We start from the raw sequence: 15,436 nt of genomic DNA, 5'->3' as shown, positions 1-15,436 counted from the left end.
CATAAGCATTCATACATCTGTTAAATATATACATCATCTTTGAATGGTATCCTCTGTAAATGTTAACATGATATACAAGACTGCTTTCTTGAATAACAAGTTAGTCAATTGCTTATAATAATGATGAAGATGCTGACTGTTTGAACTGGTGCTAGACATGGTTAGAGCACTTGGCCATGCTTGATTATGATTGCATCTGCTAGGACAGCATTGGTGACAGATGAAATAGTACCTTGCATCTGACCATCAATCACGACAGTACTTAGGCCATGAATAGCAACTGTGCCAGTATTGTATGCCAAAAATGAAACCAAAACGTCAATGTTTTCTCATAAAAAATATACCAGAATATTGATAATTAGTAGGAAGATGACCAAACACTGCATGGGCAAATCATACATAACACAGTCAAACCAAGATTGTGCATTGTAAATGCTTATCCTCAAAATCATTTTCCATTGAAATTTAAATTCTGTGTAGTTTTTGTATTCACCAACTCATACATGATGCCTTATTGAATCCGTGAAGTTCTTTTTTCAATTCTATTTTTGATCTTCATCTTATTAGTTAATTGACAACTAAAATTAAAAAGCTGAAACACCTGACAAGTTTCAATTAATACTTAAATTTCTTTAAGCTGGGCTGATGTCTTTCTTTTACAAAATGAAAACAAAATTAACATTCAACATATTGATACAATTGAATAATAGTATGATTGGTTTTTAAAAAATCCATAATTTTTCAGATATTCAAGGGAATCCAACAGAGTAGAATTGTGTCAAGCTATCCCATCTGTCCCAGTGTTCAAAAGCTGGTTAGGGTTAACAAGTGGTTAGTGAAAATTTTCTAAAAATATAAATCAACCAAATTAGAAACATACTTTATCATGTCATACAATCAGATTCATTGAGATATGTCAAATTAACACAATGTGATTGTTAATTTTGCCTTTAATACTCTTGTATTACCAGTGGCAACAAAAAATTTGAATTTTTCACTAACCACTCATAAACAAAAAATAACTTGTACAGGCGGGGTATTGTGGTTATATACAGTTCAAGCAGTATACTTAAGCAAGCTAAGATTCAACTCTTAATTCATGTTGTTTCTAATTTACTTACAGTTGAGTCTGTTACGACTTTATCTTTTGTATATCTTATTAAAAACTGACACGAATTAGAATCAATATACTGATATTTATTTCCCTTTGAATGAAGTAAATTCACTTCAAAAAATATTTTTAACTTATTTTTTCTTATATATTTTGTATTGTTAGAAACAGGCAAGTTTTCTCCATTATGAAAGACTTTGGTTTACTTTAATCAGAATATAATTATATATAATACGGAGATTATTGAGTTTCTACATTACGAATATATGTCATAAATATGTCAAACACACATTGATAGCTAGCTAATTGTTAAACAAGCTCGTCTCATTATGAACTGAAGTTTGACTACAATAGCGCTTACATAAAAATTCGTTTTCTACAGCTAAGTGAATTTAAATGCAACTATTTCTTTCCTTCTAGTGTGTAATCTAATTTAAATATTTTTTCCCTTTATTTCTCCACAACATTGTCACTTACTTAAATATGATGTGACAAGTGTAGGGGAGATAACTCGCTATTTAAACAGAGCCAGCTGTCTGTTATGTAGTAACCTTGCATTGCAAATGTGCAAAATAAACAGATAAATATCATTGACAAAAAGAAAGAATACCTGGGTTATATTTAATCACACTGTGTAAGAAAAAGTATAGTGATCATGGTTATAATTAAATACTGACTTAAATTGTGGCCAATGTTTCGTTAAGAATTAAATCATTTCTGAAAAAAATGACTACACTTAAATCATCAACCAAAATGTTATTAACTTAAATGTTTCAATAGAACGTTGATACTAGCGATGAATTCAATTTAAATTTTTTTTCATACAGCACTATAATCATGCTTTAGTCTTTTATTTTTTTTTTAGAAAATATTATTACTGCAAGCAGAAATGAACACAGGCTTTCATCAAACATACATAAGTGGGGAAAAAATAATACACTTAAAGCAACATTGCTATGAAAGTAACAGCCAATAATTATATCTATAAGACATAATATTATAGACACACAATGTGACACTAGAAACAATGGAAAACTTACACATGAGAAAACTGTTTAAGCGTTTGTTTTTCTGGAAAAATAAATACCATTTATCACATATTGTTTTCAGAATAATTACCTGGTTACATTATCACCTCAACATCAGTTATTATTCTCATTTCTTTCTTGAAGTATTCACACAATCTAAATGGTGAGAAATCTTTTGATGAAAATTATTATACAATGAAAATATTGATTGATATAGGTAATGTTTGAGCCCCAAGTGTATTAGTTAGTATGGGAGGATATTTATTGCACTTTAGAAAAAAAAATATATGGAAATGAACATACAGACGTTTAAAGATATGAATTAAAACTAATCAAGATAATTAGTTAACACAGCCATACAACATCATACACATATCACTTTTAATCACTGAAAACACGTATATCTATATCACTTATAACCACTGAAAAACACAAAACATTTGCTGAATATCACTACAGAACTCATTACAGTATTATGTAATCATTGAAAATATGTTACTTGTCTTCACTACACTATACTAGTATTCCACATATGAACACAACGATAAACATTATAGATCAACTTTAAAAGTGTTGTTTTTTTTAACTGCTCAAGATTAACTCATTATCTTTTTCAAAACTTAATATCATTTCAAAATGAAAATTGAAAAAGTGGAAACATCTGATCACAAAAGTATTTTACTAATAAATGGAATGCTGTTTTTTTCTTTCTTCTTTTTTATAAGATATTTTTCCAAAAAAAAAAAATAATAATAATTAACAAAAAATAACAAGTTGTTGTAATCAATGCTTCCTTAAAAATTTTCTAGTTTTATCTTTGATAGTTAAAAACTAAGACTACGTTCTATAAATCCTATTTAACATTTTATTAAAAACTGACAAGGCAATAAACAGTCTGTCATTGAAAACATGAAACTTTTTAACTACACAAGTATCTTTCTTTTCAGTTTAATAAGGACAATTTTGTGTCTGGAATCACCAGTCTGGAAATTTCATGTACATCTATATCTCAACAGCTGAAATAACTGAATTAAATAAAAAAAAAAAAAAGGGATTGCTGTTGATATTGTCTTGCTCCGATATAGAAATAGCAGTATTTTAAAGGAAACTACCGAGTTGTCGTCAAGACCTCCAGATGAATATCTAGACAAACTGTACAACATCTATATTTCAGTAAATTCTCACCAAAAATATTTCCCATTTCAAAATATAAAATTTATCAAGGAAACTTACAAAGACATAGCTTTAAACGATAATAAGAGGGTAACAACATAACACTATAATTTATAGGATATTAAACTCATTAAATTCGGCACTTTGAAAAAAAAAAGAAATGTTTACGATATTGTACGCATGTCAAAAATGATTTCTGGAATCAAAATTTATTCAAAATTGTTTATTTTATTGTAATATTTTTTTCTCTTAATTATGTCGTCTTCAGCAAAACCTTGTAGATGACTGACCCATGCCACTCGACAGCCTTTCAAACAAGACATTTATCAAGTGAAGTACAAATATTTTCGGTGAATGCAAACATCTTATCATTAATCTACATACACAAAAAGATATTCATTTTTACATCAGTTATAATACTTGAAAATTTCTAATATATCTAACGTTCTTCAAACATGTTAACACAATGACATATCATGAAATTGATACCAGCAAAATGTGATCATTAATTAATGCAGATCGTTTTTCAATGAAAATGTTAATGAAAAGATGAAAAGATATGAAGAGACTTTGTTAAAAGAAGTTCAAATGCATAAAAACTACCAATATTTTACAAAGATCTTTGTGATAAAAACATGGCTTATGTTTTTCTTTTCAATTTCACATGATTTATACAAAGTCTAACACATAAAACACACTTTACAGATATAAAAACATGATATGGCTTTTTGTATCACTTCTCCAAAGTGACATAGAAGTTTTCATCACAGATGTTCTGACTTGCTCAATGTATATGTCAGTGAAAGTGCTTTAAGATAATAATCCAAAGCAGGAAATCTTTAACTCCCCTGATTTTTAATTTTTGATTTTCTATTCTTTCTCTTAAGGTTGACAGTTACAGTATTTCAGAAATATCACAAGGATTGACTATAATTTTCAATTTGATAAAATGGAAATTATTTGAAATTTGCAATTTCAGATTTTCTTTATACAGCACTATGGTTTTACATATTTCAATATTCTAACGCAGCACTAAATATTAATGGCAATTCAGAGTTGTTGCCCCCTTTCCCCAAAACTCGACCATACTCAATTATGCCCCTTAGTTGCAACAAACTCTCTTAAAAATAGTAACATTTTGCCTCAAATCTAGCAATCAAATGTATTATACCTGAGAATTTCATGAGTACGAGATCGGTACCTACCAACTGATGTATTTTCCCCAAATTCTCACTCACATAATATATGTATTATTTATACATTCTTTTTATCACAGATTCTTACTGCTCCAAGGAACAAAATAACTACATCATACACACTTAGGCCAAACACTTCTATGGAAATCCAGGTTTTGGTTTCACCAAAACATTAATGATTTTCCCATAACTTAAATAAACCGATATTGGCATCATAGCATGACTGAAGTTAGAGGAGTTTTTACCTAAGTATATTTCTGAAAAGCACATCTCCAAGGCTTAAAAAACAAGAAGTGTGATTAATATGACAATGAATGGAGACTGAAACAGAAGTAAAACATGTATTCAAAAAGCGTTATAGATATTGTAAATATGCCCGTATCATACATACAAATAAAAACAATTTGGAATTGAAAATTAAATCATTGATGGTCTCCGCAAGTTTCTCTCCGTGATATTGTACGATTTTAAAAATTTTTTCACTCGCTACATCATTGTCACATTTCAGTCTCCATCTGATTGTTACTTCTCATACTGGCTGTCATGTGATTGATCCGATTCATAACAACATATCAACAATTAGGAAAATATTGTTCTAAAATCTAAACCATTTTCATGTAAAGAAATGTACACCATGTAATAATGTATGATTACTATGACATCTCTCATACAATGTATATTACAGCCGTTACCATAACAACATGTAAGCAAAATGTAGCCAATCCAGTGTGGTACTTTCACACTTAGAAAAATTTTTGAATTTTTAGAGTTTTACACACAATTTTTGATAGGATCTGTATTATAAAGATCACTGGTTTTGAACCTTCTTAATCAATTATTTCAAATAACCAGACAGCAAATTGAGACAGACAATGTAACTTACAAAAACTATTGTAGTATTATACTGGTCCTTAAAGAAAATTTACAAAATTTTGACAAGTAAAAGTATCATCCATAGATAACATATAACATCTTACTCCATGTTTTTTTCTTAATAGCAAATTTTTAGGGATCAAGAAAGATCTACACTTCAGAATTTCAGTCTGGATTGGTATAATGCAAAATATTGCATTTGATGTGGCTTTGATATGACACACACACATTCCATCTTGATGACTTGAAAAAAGAAAGGTACTTTTACACACAAATGTGTGGATACTGATACCTATACCGACAAACTAGCTGACACATTATATAGTTTACTATTAACTGATGACATGGTATACAATACAAATGATGCTGTCACACCCAGTGACAAGGTCACATTAATGTGACATGGTCCACATAAAAGGTAGAAGTTGGGGTTTCACTATGTCATCGGTCAAGGTCACTTAAGTCCTTGTTCTCTTTTGCTGGAACATTTCTTGCCTTGAAAACATACAGTGCAGTTACAGCAACAGCAAAGATGTCACATAAACTGGAAAAACAGAAGGCAGTTACTGCTACAAAGGTCAACATGGTATGGTCAATGAAGCATGGATCCCTCTCAAAGGTCTCTGTCTTGACCTTAATGTAACGGCCATCAAACACCTCATTGCAAATGTCTTTCCTCACAAAGGTCTGCCTTTAAAATACACCTGACAAACTGTCAAAATCTTTCTATAGCCAAGTGGCTGTTTGAAAGGTTTTCAAATAACGTGACCTTCACAGGGGATGCAAGTTCTGTGTGATCATATTTGTTGGTCCTATTAGCGCAAATTGTAGAATAATGAGGCCAGTCTATGATGAGGGGTAATAATCAAGGTCTTAATTTGCCCCATCACCACCTGAGAGAAGGGAGGGCCACCCCTCCCTATATCTCTATCAGTCCCAACCATTGTCCTTGATCATGTGTGCCAGCTCTATGATAAACTTTCCCTCCTTGTATTTTTGACTAGACTCAAATGCATGTTCCTGAAAGTATAAAAACAAGTTTATACATAAGTTAATATATCTCTGTAAAGTATTCAACAAATAAGAATGTACACCTGATAGTTATCTACGCTACAATCCATGTGTTTGTAACCTAAACACCATAATTGAATATATCTTGTATACTAAATCATTTGTCGTTACTAAATCCGTCTATTTATGGCAAACAGGAAGTCTGTCCCTAGGTGTTATTCTGATTCAAACACCCAGACGATTTATCAATATGTTTTATAAATAGTTTTCATATCAATTAAGAAAAAGAAACAAAGGCCGTATCATAACATGATATCAACATCTATTTTACCATTGTAACTTTAAGTGGTATTATCATGTTGAAACTTTACAATTGTTATTTTCAGTAAACTTATCACCTGAAATGTTATGATTACCATTTCCAATGATATCATCAGCCACAACACACAAGTTAATAAATGTAATGGTTTTATAAATATCCCTAATTAATTAGAAAGTGAATGAAAAATTCATTTCTATTCTGAATAGGGATGTGAAAAAAATTGACAAAAAAAGATATATAAACAGATATTTACTGAATGAAACTGGAATTAAAACTAAGTAAATCACACTGAGGAATAATTTCATAATTCCTAATAATTTTTTGTGAAACACTTAAACCACGTGAGTCAGGTTATAACATAGACACATGTTTATCATGACATGTGTCCCACTGTATATAGATCATGGCGTTTGTCACCGAGTAACCTACATATCAGTATATGATAACAATCAGCTGTTATTGTTTACAGTGTCTTAAAACTGGGTCATTATAGACAGGTCACAGAGGACTGAAGTAGTGCAAAAATCTCTTCTCTGTTTTAATTGATATCATAAATTCAATTTCATATTAGAAATGATCGTTATCCCAACCAAATTGGTCAGATCGACAAAAATGCGAACTGAACAAGGAAAATCATAACTAATTATCTCATCATCAGTATGTAGTTTTACTAATTAAAACTAAATGTAATATTTGGGTGAATAATTCTAAATTGTTTTGACTTAGATAATTCACAACAAATCAATATCTAATAAAGAAACGCCATATCAATTAGAATTTGAAATAACTTTGCTGATTTGCATCAATGGTCCTTGTTTTATAGACCTTGAGATTTCTCCACATTTCAAAACTGGAATTTGTAAATTTCTCGTTTAATTTATGTACAACTGACTATTACAGGAGGTACTTAGTTTTAATATAAAGCCCGAGAAATATACCTGAGTTGATAAACGTAAGGTAAACTGCTAGTGTACTGGCTATGACAGTGATTGTGGCAATGTTTTGTTCCAGCAATTCAAAAGACGTGTTGATCTCTTGAACAAAAATTCACTCAGGTCATTGTTGACTGATTGCAAAGCAGAAATGGTGTTAAAGCTTGTCAATACAAGGTTGGTCTTTCCACTTAAATATGGAAAAGGCTGATTTTTGAGAACCCAAGTTTTAGGCTGTTCAATGTCCAGGTAATGACAAAAACTTGCAAATGAATTATTTTTTCAAAGATGCACAAAGCAATCATTTATTTTTGTAAGTTTTAAATCAAAGAGTTTCAAATATTTGAAATAAAAACGTTTAGAACAACTCAAACAAGGAATGAAAAAAAATACAAAAACAATGGTAACTTACATATTTCCAGCCCAAGGTGGTTTTACAACATTCACAAAATATGTCAGCCACAGCATGAAGTCCTGTGAGTAACACCCTCTCCTCTGCTGGACCACATTCTACATTTACCCTGAAACAAAAACAACCAGTGGTCAAACCAGAAATTTGCGAGACAAAAACGACACAAGACCATTGACCCTTCTTAATCCTCTTGCCCTTGCTAGTTGGAAAACAATTCACCAACAAAGGCATTATTCCCAGGAAATGTAAAACTGGTTTCTCACCTGTAGATCAAGTTAAGGACATACTTGAATGTTTAAGTTTTTTGTTAGTTGGATATGAAATAAGGTGATAATACTGTTCTAAAGGCTGAATGCATGGTTTAAGACTGGATGCAAAAATGAAAATAATAAACTCCCTTCAGTTGTAATAGGTCTGTTGGAAAACTAAATAATTTGGAAGTGAAGCCGGGCATAACACCACTCATAACAACAAACAAGAAACTGTAAAACAATGTTGGCCATCTTTGATGAGCAAAGCACAAAAAAGTTGAAAACACCTTCATAAAGAAGATACATTTATTAGAAGAAAAAGAACCAAAAAGAAAACTTTCAGGAGAACAAGAATCTCATTAAACGTCCATCCCTTCAAGAGATGACAGTCATACACAATACTACAAGGACATTTATGTAATCTGTATATGCATGATTCATGGTTTTTAATTTAGCAAGGCGTTTGGCTTGATAGATCAGCACTTACATATCCATCCCATTGGCTGACTAATGTAAACCTGATAGAGGGCTGGATCAATAACCTGAACATCAGAAACCTTACTTACATATACGCACATGTACTGAGTAACCTACCATTATAGTGTCCAGGGTTATACAGGCTGTCTTGAATCATTAGAAAATAATGCTCATTAATAACCCCGCCCCTTCCCCCACAAGCAATTTGAAAGCTATCGTAAATGAATTGATTACTACATATACAGGTACTGGTATGTACATCTCTGTATTTTAAGAAGAAATTTTGAAATGTTGAGTATTTGAAAACTGAAAATTGACATATAATGGGTTATTTCCTATTAAGGAGGCATAATTACTTGAATGCAACCACAAATCAATCTTTGAACAAAATGCTTTGATTATCAATAACTTAAGCCAAGCAGATAATCCTAATATTTGTTGCTTTTGGACAAAAACATCCTTTCTTGTTCATTTCATAGAAGGAAAGAAATTTATTAAAGAAACTTAATATCAAGCAGCTTTAACCTTCTTAAAAGTCAGTCAATTTAAACCATTAAATAATCCCCTTTCATAGAAAAGAGTAAGATGTTACGTTAACCTCCCTCTTAAATACTACTAGAATCAGCTATTACATTAACCTCCCTCCTAAGGCACAGATTTCTTCATCACATTAGCCATCTTCCTAAGGACTAGAGACTCTCATTACAATGACCTCCCATTCCTAAGGACTAGAGTCCATCATTACAATGACTTTCCCTTCCTAAAGACTAGAGTCTGTCATTACAATGACTTTCCTTCCTAAGGACTAGAGTCTGTCATTACAATGACCTCCCCTTCCTAAGGACTAGAGTCAGTCATTACAATGACCCCCCCCCCTCTTCCTAAGGACTAGAGTCAGTCATAACAATGACCTCCCCTTCCTAAGGACTAGAGTCTGTCATTACAATGACCTCCCCTTCCTAAGGACTAGAGTCAGTCATTACAATGACCTCCCCTTCCTAAGGACTAGAGTCAGTCATTACAATGACCCCCCACCCCCTTCCTAAGGACTAGAGTCAGTCATTACAATGACCTCCCCTTCCTAAGGTCTAGAGTCTGTCATTACAATGACCTCCCCTTCCTAAGGACTAGAGTCAGGCATTACAATGACCCCCCCCCCCATTCCTAAGGACTAGAGTCAGTCTTTATCATTACTCTCCTTTCTCAGGACAAAAATCATGAAAACCCATTACTCGGGACCATTTAACACAAATGTCACATCCCATTATTTTTAGCTAATTATGCTGATATAAATGAGAAGATTTTTCAGAATGAAGGCAAACAGTCTGATCAAGGTGTTACAAAACATCCTACGTGCTTGATGCCTTTGGGCTTAAAGGATGCTGTTGTAGCATTTAGTTATGGCGACAAGACAACCTCTCCTTGTTTGCCGTTGACCTTTCTGATAGTCACTTTCATTTATTTTTGTCTCCCATGCAAGGCATTATGTTTTGAGGACATCCATTTGTTGGAGATTAATGGAACACAGTCATGTTGTAACCATAAATATTGATAACAATAACAGTAAAATGGTCTCTTAAATGTCAAAGCAATCTACCTCAACCCGGGCTGCATGATCAATTAAAGCAAAATACAAAGTCAAAATAATATAAAACTGATGATGAATGACATCCAAAAATGTGCAATTTTCTGTATTCCATCCTTATCTTTTTTAATCTGTAGACTCCAACACGAGGAATGAAGAATAATGATGATGCTGACGTAAATTTGAATTAGACTGAAAAATACCTCACTAGTAATTTTGTCAATACTTCAATTTTGAAATAATGAAAATAGATGAGGGCAACCAAATGACATTTAATCCAAATGAATTCACCTTGACAACCAGAATGGTAATTAGTGGCACTTTTTAGCAGTTACGCACTGTCTGTTTGTAATGTACATTGCATTAAACGAACTACCAAACATATTCAAATTGTCCTTGAAATGGCGGCTTATCTTTAACTTTTTACCATGTGACATCAATTAGCATGCACAATCTTCCCAAAATTAAGAAACTTTACAGTATCAAGCAAGTATTATCAAATAAAAGATAACAATTATCTACATCTTGATAACATTTTCAGCAGTAGAAAAAAAAACCATGTCTGCATCCAAGGAGATTTTATTGAAATATATCACCTTTACTTATTTTACAAGTGAGATACATTGAGCCACATGCGCATGTATGGAGTTTATAGAATTTATTGTATAACCTTAGCGATTTCCCGGTGAATTTGGTACAGATATCATATATTTATAGAATGTTGTAACCTTCCACTTTCAAATGCCAAACCAGTCATATCTAAATCTCTAGGAAAGGCCTCAAGATTTGTGTAGGATCAAGTCATTGATTTTTCTTTTTAAATAAATTCAATATGACAACCAAAAAAAAAAAAAATAAGATCCTCTACACACCATACCTGCAGAGAAGACCTTGTCTAAAGTGTCCTTCATCTTTATGGCACATTTAAACATCAATGACTAAAAACTTCATGGATTGATGGGTATTTTTTTCTCTTATCTTTTATTGACAAGATCAAAGCTCCAACTTCCTTGAAATATGATCATGACTTAATCTCTTTCAGATCCAAAGTTGATGGAAGGAAGCTTGGAAGAAGATGCTCAACCATTCAGAATTTTTTAAAAAATTTTTTTCAAAGTTGCTTTTGCAGAGATGTATGATTTGTAGTAAATTACAAAATTCTCCATATTGTGAAGCTATGAGTCATTCGAAAATTTAACTTTCCATCAGGTCTTCTAAGACTTTAAATCACAAGTAATAACTCCCGAAAGAAAAAATTAACAACCTAATTACATGGAATATAACTATCTTCAAACAATTCAGTATTACTTTCAGTAATCAGTGATCAACAATTTTATATCGTTTCCATTAAAATGAGACTTTAATGATGAAAATTGGTCAAAGTTTCTTGTTATCCTAATAATTAGATTACTTTGAGGAAGATGTTGAGATTTGATTTGAAATCCTCCAATCATCTAGAAACATCAAATGTTATAACCAAATGAGAACTTTTTTTTCACTTCTTCATCCAGTCTGATACCTTTGTTTCATTTTAGAATTTTAGATTATAAAGAAATTCGAAATTTAACATGACACAAATTTTGTAATTTCATCCAACACAGGTGTCGGTCCAAGTTTCAAATAACATGCAATATCTTGATGAGAGTCAAAATTTTCCTAGCATCATAAGTTTATGCCATCATCACAACTCATACCTATTCAAGTTTCAATTACTGCCAAACAATTTTTATGAAATATAGTCAAAATAAGTTACAATGAACATTTTCTTAAAACGAAATAATTTTTGACTGAAAGTGTTGACATATTGTCTCTAAGGAAAATTCTATTTCATAGGAAGGAAAACCTGAGGTTATGTACATTAAATGCCATTTAAAAGTGAAAGTGGAAAATATAAATTGACTGACACCAGAATGTTTCTGTAAAGATTTGGCACCATGATGGAAATTTAACCAAAATCAATACCAAATGCAAGACTGCCATTAGACTTAAAACACCCATTTCATTTCCATGCTATTCCCTGAATGTTTGCCAGTTCAATACAGAATAAGTTGTGTTTACTATTTGGCAGCTGTACTCTGACTTAAATGAGACCACAAAGTAATGAAGTCACCAATTTAAATCATCAAAACAGACATGCTGTCTTCTAAATCCTGCTTTGTAACCCTTACAATTCATTCACAAATGTCGCAATGGAGGGGAAAGTTAAAAGATTCTGACACAGACAGTAATTTTGTTTGAAATAAGATTATCTAGATAAGATCCATAGCCAGATATCCCCACCATAAACATGTTCGATTTAAGGAGCATCCCCGTCAGTAATGCTTGATATAATGAGAAATGTCCACTGACATTTATATTAACAAACAGTACTTTACGCATTTTCTGTATGTCTTTAACGTATTTCATGTAGTGGGAAATCAAACAGAATGCTTCGTATAAAAATTTCTAAAACAACTGAATGCAATACTTAAGCTACAAAAGTTTTTTTTTTCCAATGCAACGCATTTTCTGTATGTCTTGAACGTATTTTATGTAGTGGGAAATCAAACAGAATGCTTCGTATAAAAATTTCTAAAACAACTGAATGCAATACTTAAGCTACAAAAGTTTTTTTTTTCCAATGCAATGCATTTTCTGTATGTCTTGAACATATTTTATGTAGTGGGAAATCAAACAGAATGCTTCGAATAAAAATTTCTAAAACAACTGAATGCAATACTGAAGCTACAAAAGTTTTTTTTTCCAATGCTCATACACAAAGTAAGTATACCCTACAGGCCCTCAACCCCAGAAACAATAATAACAGCTCTTAACCCCCAGAAACATTGATACCCACCCTCTGTGTGCTCATGTATGGTTTTTCAAACATTCTACGTGACGTAAAGATTTTAATTAAGAAGCATTTGTATGGATATTTGTTACCAGTATTTCATGGAGCAATCCGAAATGTTAAGGCTAAAATAAACTAATTTCTCCAGAAAACTATAAACAGAACGGGATATAGCTGAGAAACATTATGTTCCCAAAAGGAAACTATTCATTATGGCTATAAGGAAACATGAAGGCTAAGGCATTCAACTGAAAAGCTTCCGAAAATCCATAGAAGGTGAAGATGAACAAATATGGAACTGAATGAAAAGGTCATTAGGAATGCATTTACTAAATAATATATCATTTTCTAAAAGTGGTATACGATACTAATTGGCATGGGTTTTATGGGACATACTCTACAAATTGCAGAAAGCAAAATGCTTGATGAATATTTACCAACATTGAGCTTATTTGAGGTCTCACTAAATTACTATAGTCACTTTTTAGTGGAAGTGAAAGTTAAATATAGACGAAAGTTGTTTTTAACTCTTTTCAAGGAAATGAGGTAATTTCAAGCTGGTTAAATTGAAGGCTAAATAGAATTGATAACTAAAAATGAAGTAACTTATTTCCATTCAACTATATAAATGAATTGGACAGCAAAGGATAATATCTCCATTTGTTAAGAACAGAAAAACATGAGCTTTGTTCGTGTTGTGACAAAGTGCATGCTACCTCATTCCTTCGAAGAACAAATTCTATTGCAGACTCCAATCAGTCTTCCTGTTTTTTTCTCTCAATGACTGATGTCTTTCCTTGTGACAGAGCATGTTCCAAACCATTATAGCCAATCCAGTGTTAGCACACAGGTAGGAATAACAAATATAACTAATACACACAAGGGATTTCTGTGGAAATTTATGATAGTTTGCTGTGAAATATCAATTGAATACTGTAGTGCATAGAAGTCAACCTTTCCAAATCTTTAACACAAAACACTATGAAGCCGACAATGATGAAAATTTCGACAAGAATTTTCAAGACAAAAAAAATACATAAATTGGTTTCATCTTATGCCAACAGATTAGTGCAATCTCTGTGAATATTTGTGCAAATGTAGCAAAATAAATGTAAGGAGCAAACATATATTTTGTTGATTAAGACATACTACTACTACTACAGTATAAAGTAAAGCTTCTTTTGTGATTTCAACAGCTAGTGAAATTATAATTTTCACTGATTCCATGATAAATATAATGGCTGTATCAAGTCCTAACTAGGTATAATTAATTATGATGCCATTTTAATTGGAAGCAATCAATCAACAATTGTACAGGAGGTTTCAGGAAGTTTTAGCAAAATATGTCAATTTAGATCAATAACGAATATCTGTATTTTCTGAAAGGAAACCAGAATCTAGTGTACAAGTTCACTGGCTCTGTCAAACAGGGAAATTTAATCTAGACGCACATTTAAATTGAGGAAATATGAGACCAGAGAGCAATTCTATTACTGTAAATTCTTTCAATTCTTGGGTAAAGTTCAGTCTGATTTATCAGAGAACATTAGCCATACTGCAACACTTAGCTATTTGATGTCTCAGGATGATTAAATACTTTCCTTTTCAGCTAGTGAACAATAGAAATTACCATTAGGAAAGAGATTATCCGCAGAAAGATAATACGGAGGCAGGTAGAGATTATCAGGAAGAAGAAAAATAATTAGGAGGCAGGAGAGATTATCAGGAAGAGAAGGAGAGATAATAAGAAGGCAGTAAGAGATTATCAGTAGGAGGAGAGATAATTAGGAGGCAGGCAGAGATTATCAGTAGGAGGAGAGATAATTAGGAGGCAGGAGAGATTATCAGTAGGAGGAGAGATAATTAGGATGCAGGCAGAGATTATCAGTAGGAGGAGAGATAATTAGGACGCAGGCAGAGATTATCAGTAGGAGGATAGATAATTAGGGGGCAGGCAGAGATTATCAGGAAGAGGAGAGATAATTAGGAGGCAGGTAGAGATTATCAGGAAGAGGAGAGATAATTTGGAGACAGGTAGAGATAATCAGGAAGAGGAGAGATAATTAGGAGGCAGGCAGAGATTATCTGAAATAGGAGAAATAATCAGGAGACAGGTAGAAATTATCTGGGGAGGAGAGATAATTAGGAGACAGGTAGAGATTATCAGAAGGAGGATAGATAATTAGGAGGCAGGCAGAGATTATCTGAAATAGGAAAAATAATCAGGAGACAGGT

General features: G+C 32.1%; 1 protein-coding gene across 1 annotated transcript in view; it reads right to left on the bottom strand.

Moving 5' to 3' along the window:
- Positions 1–3,832: 3,832 nt before the first annotated feature.
- The window catches only part of LOC132554309 (protein yippee-like 1), a 37,153-nt gene continuing 25,549 nt past the window's right edge, over positions 3,833–15,436 (bottom strand). Inside the window, exons 4-5 of the mRNA XM_060218614.1 lie at positions 8,059–8,167; positions 3,833–6,401 (exon numbers count right to left, since the gene is read on the bottom strand). Of these exons, the coding sequence (XP_060074597.1) occupies positions 6,312–6,401; positions 8,059–8,167 (199 nt within the window). The 3' untranslated portion in view covers positions 3,833–6,311. The remainder of the gene's footprint in view (positions 6,402–8,058; positions 8,168–15,436) is intronic.

The sequence above is a fragment of the Ylistrum balloti genome, unplaced genomic scaffold (assembly GCF_031769215.1).
Source record: "Ylistrum balloti isolate Yb309-2 unplaced genomic scaffold, AGI_CSIRO_Ybal_v1 Utg370392, whole genome shotgun sequence".
Taxonomy (NCBI): Eukaryota; Metazoa; Mollusca; class Bivalvia; order Pectinida; family Pectinidae; genus Ylistrum; species Ylistrum balloti.
This window is presented reverse-complemented; position numbering and strand designations above follow the sequence as displayed.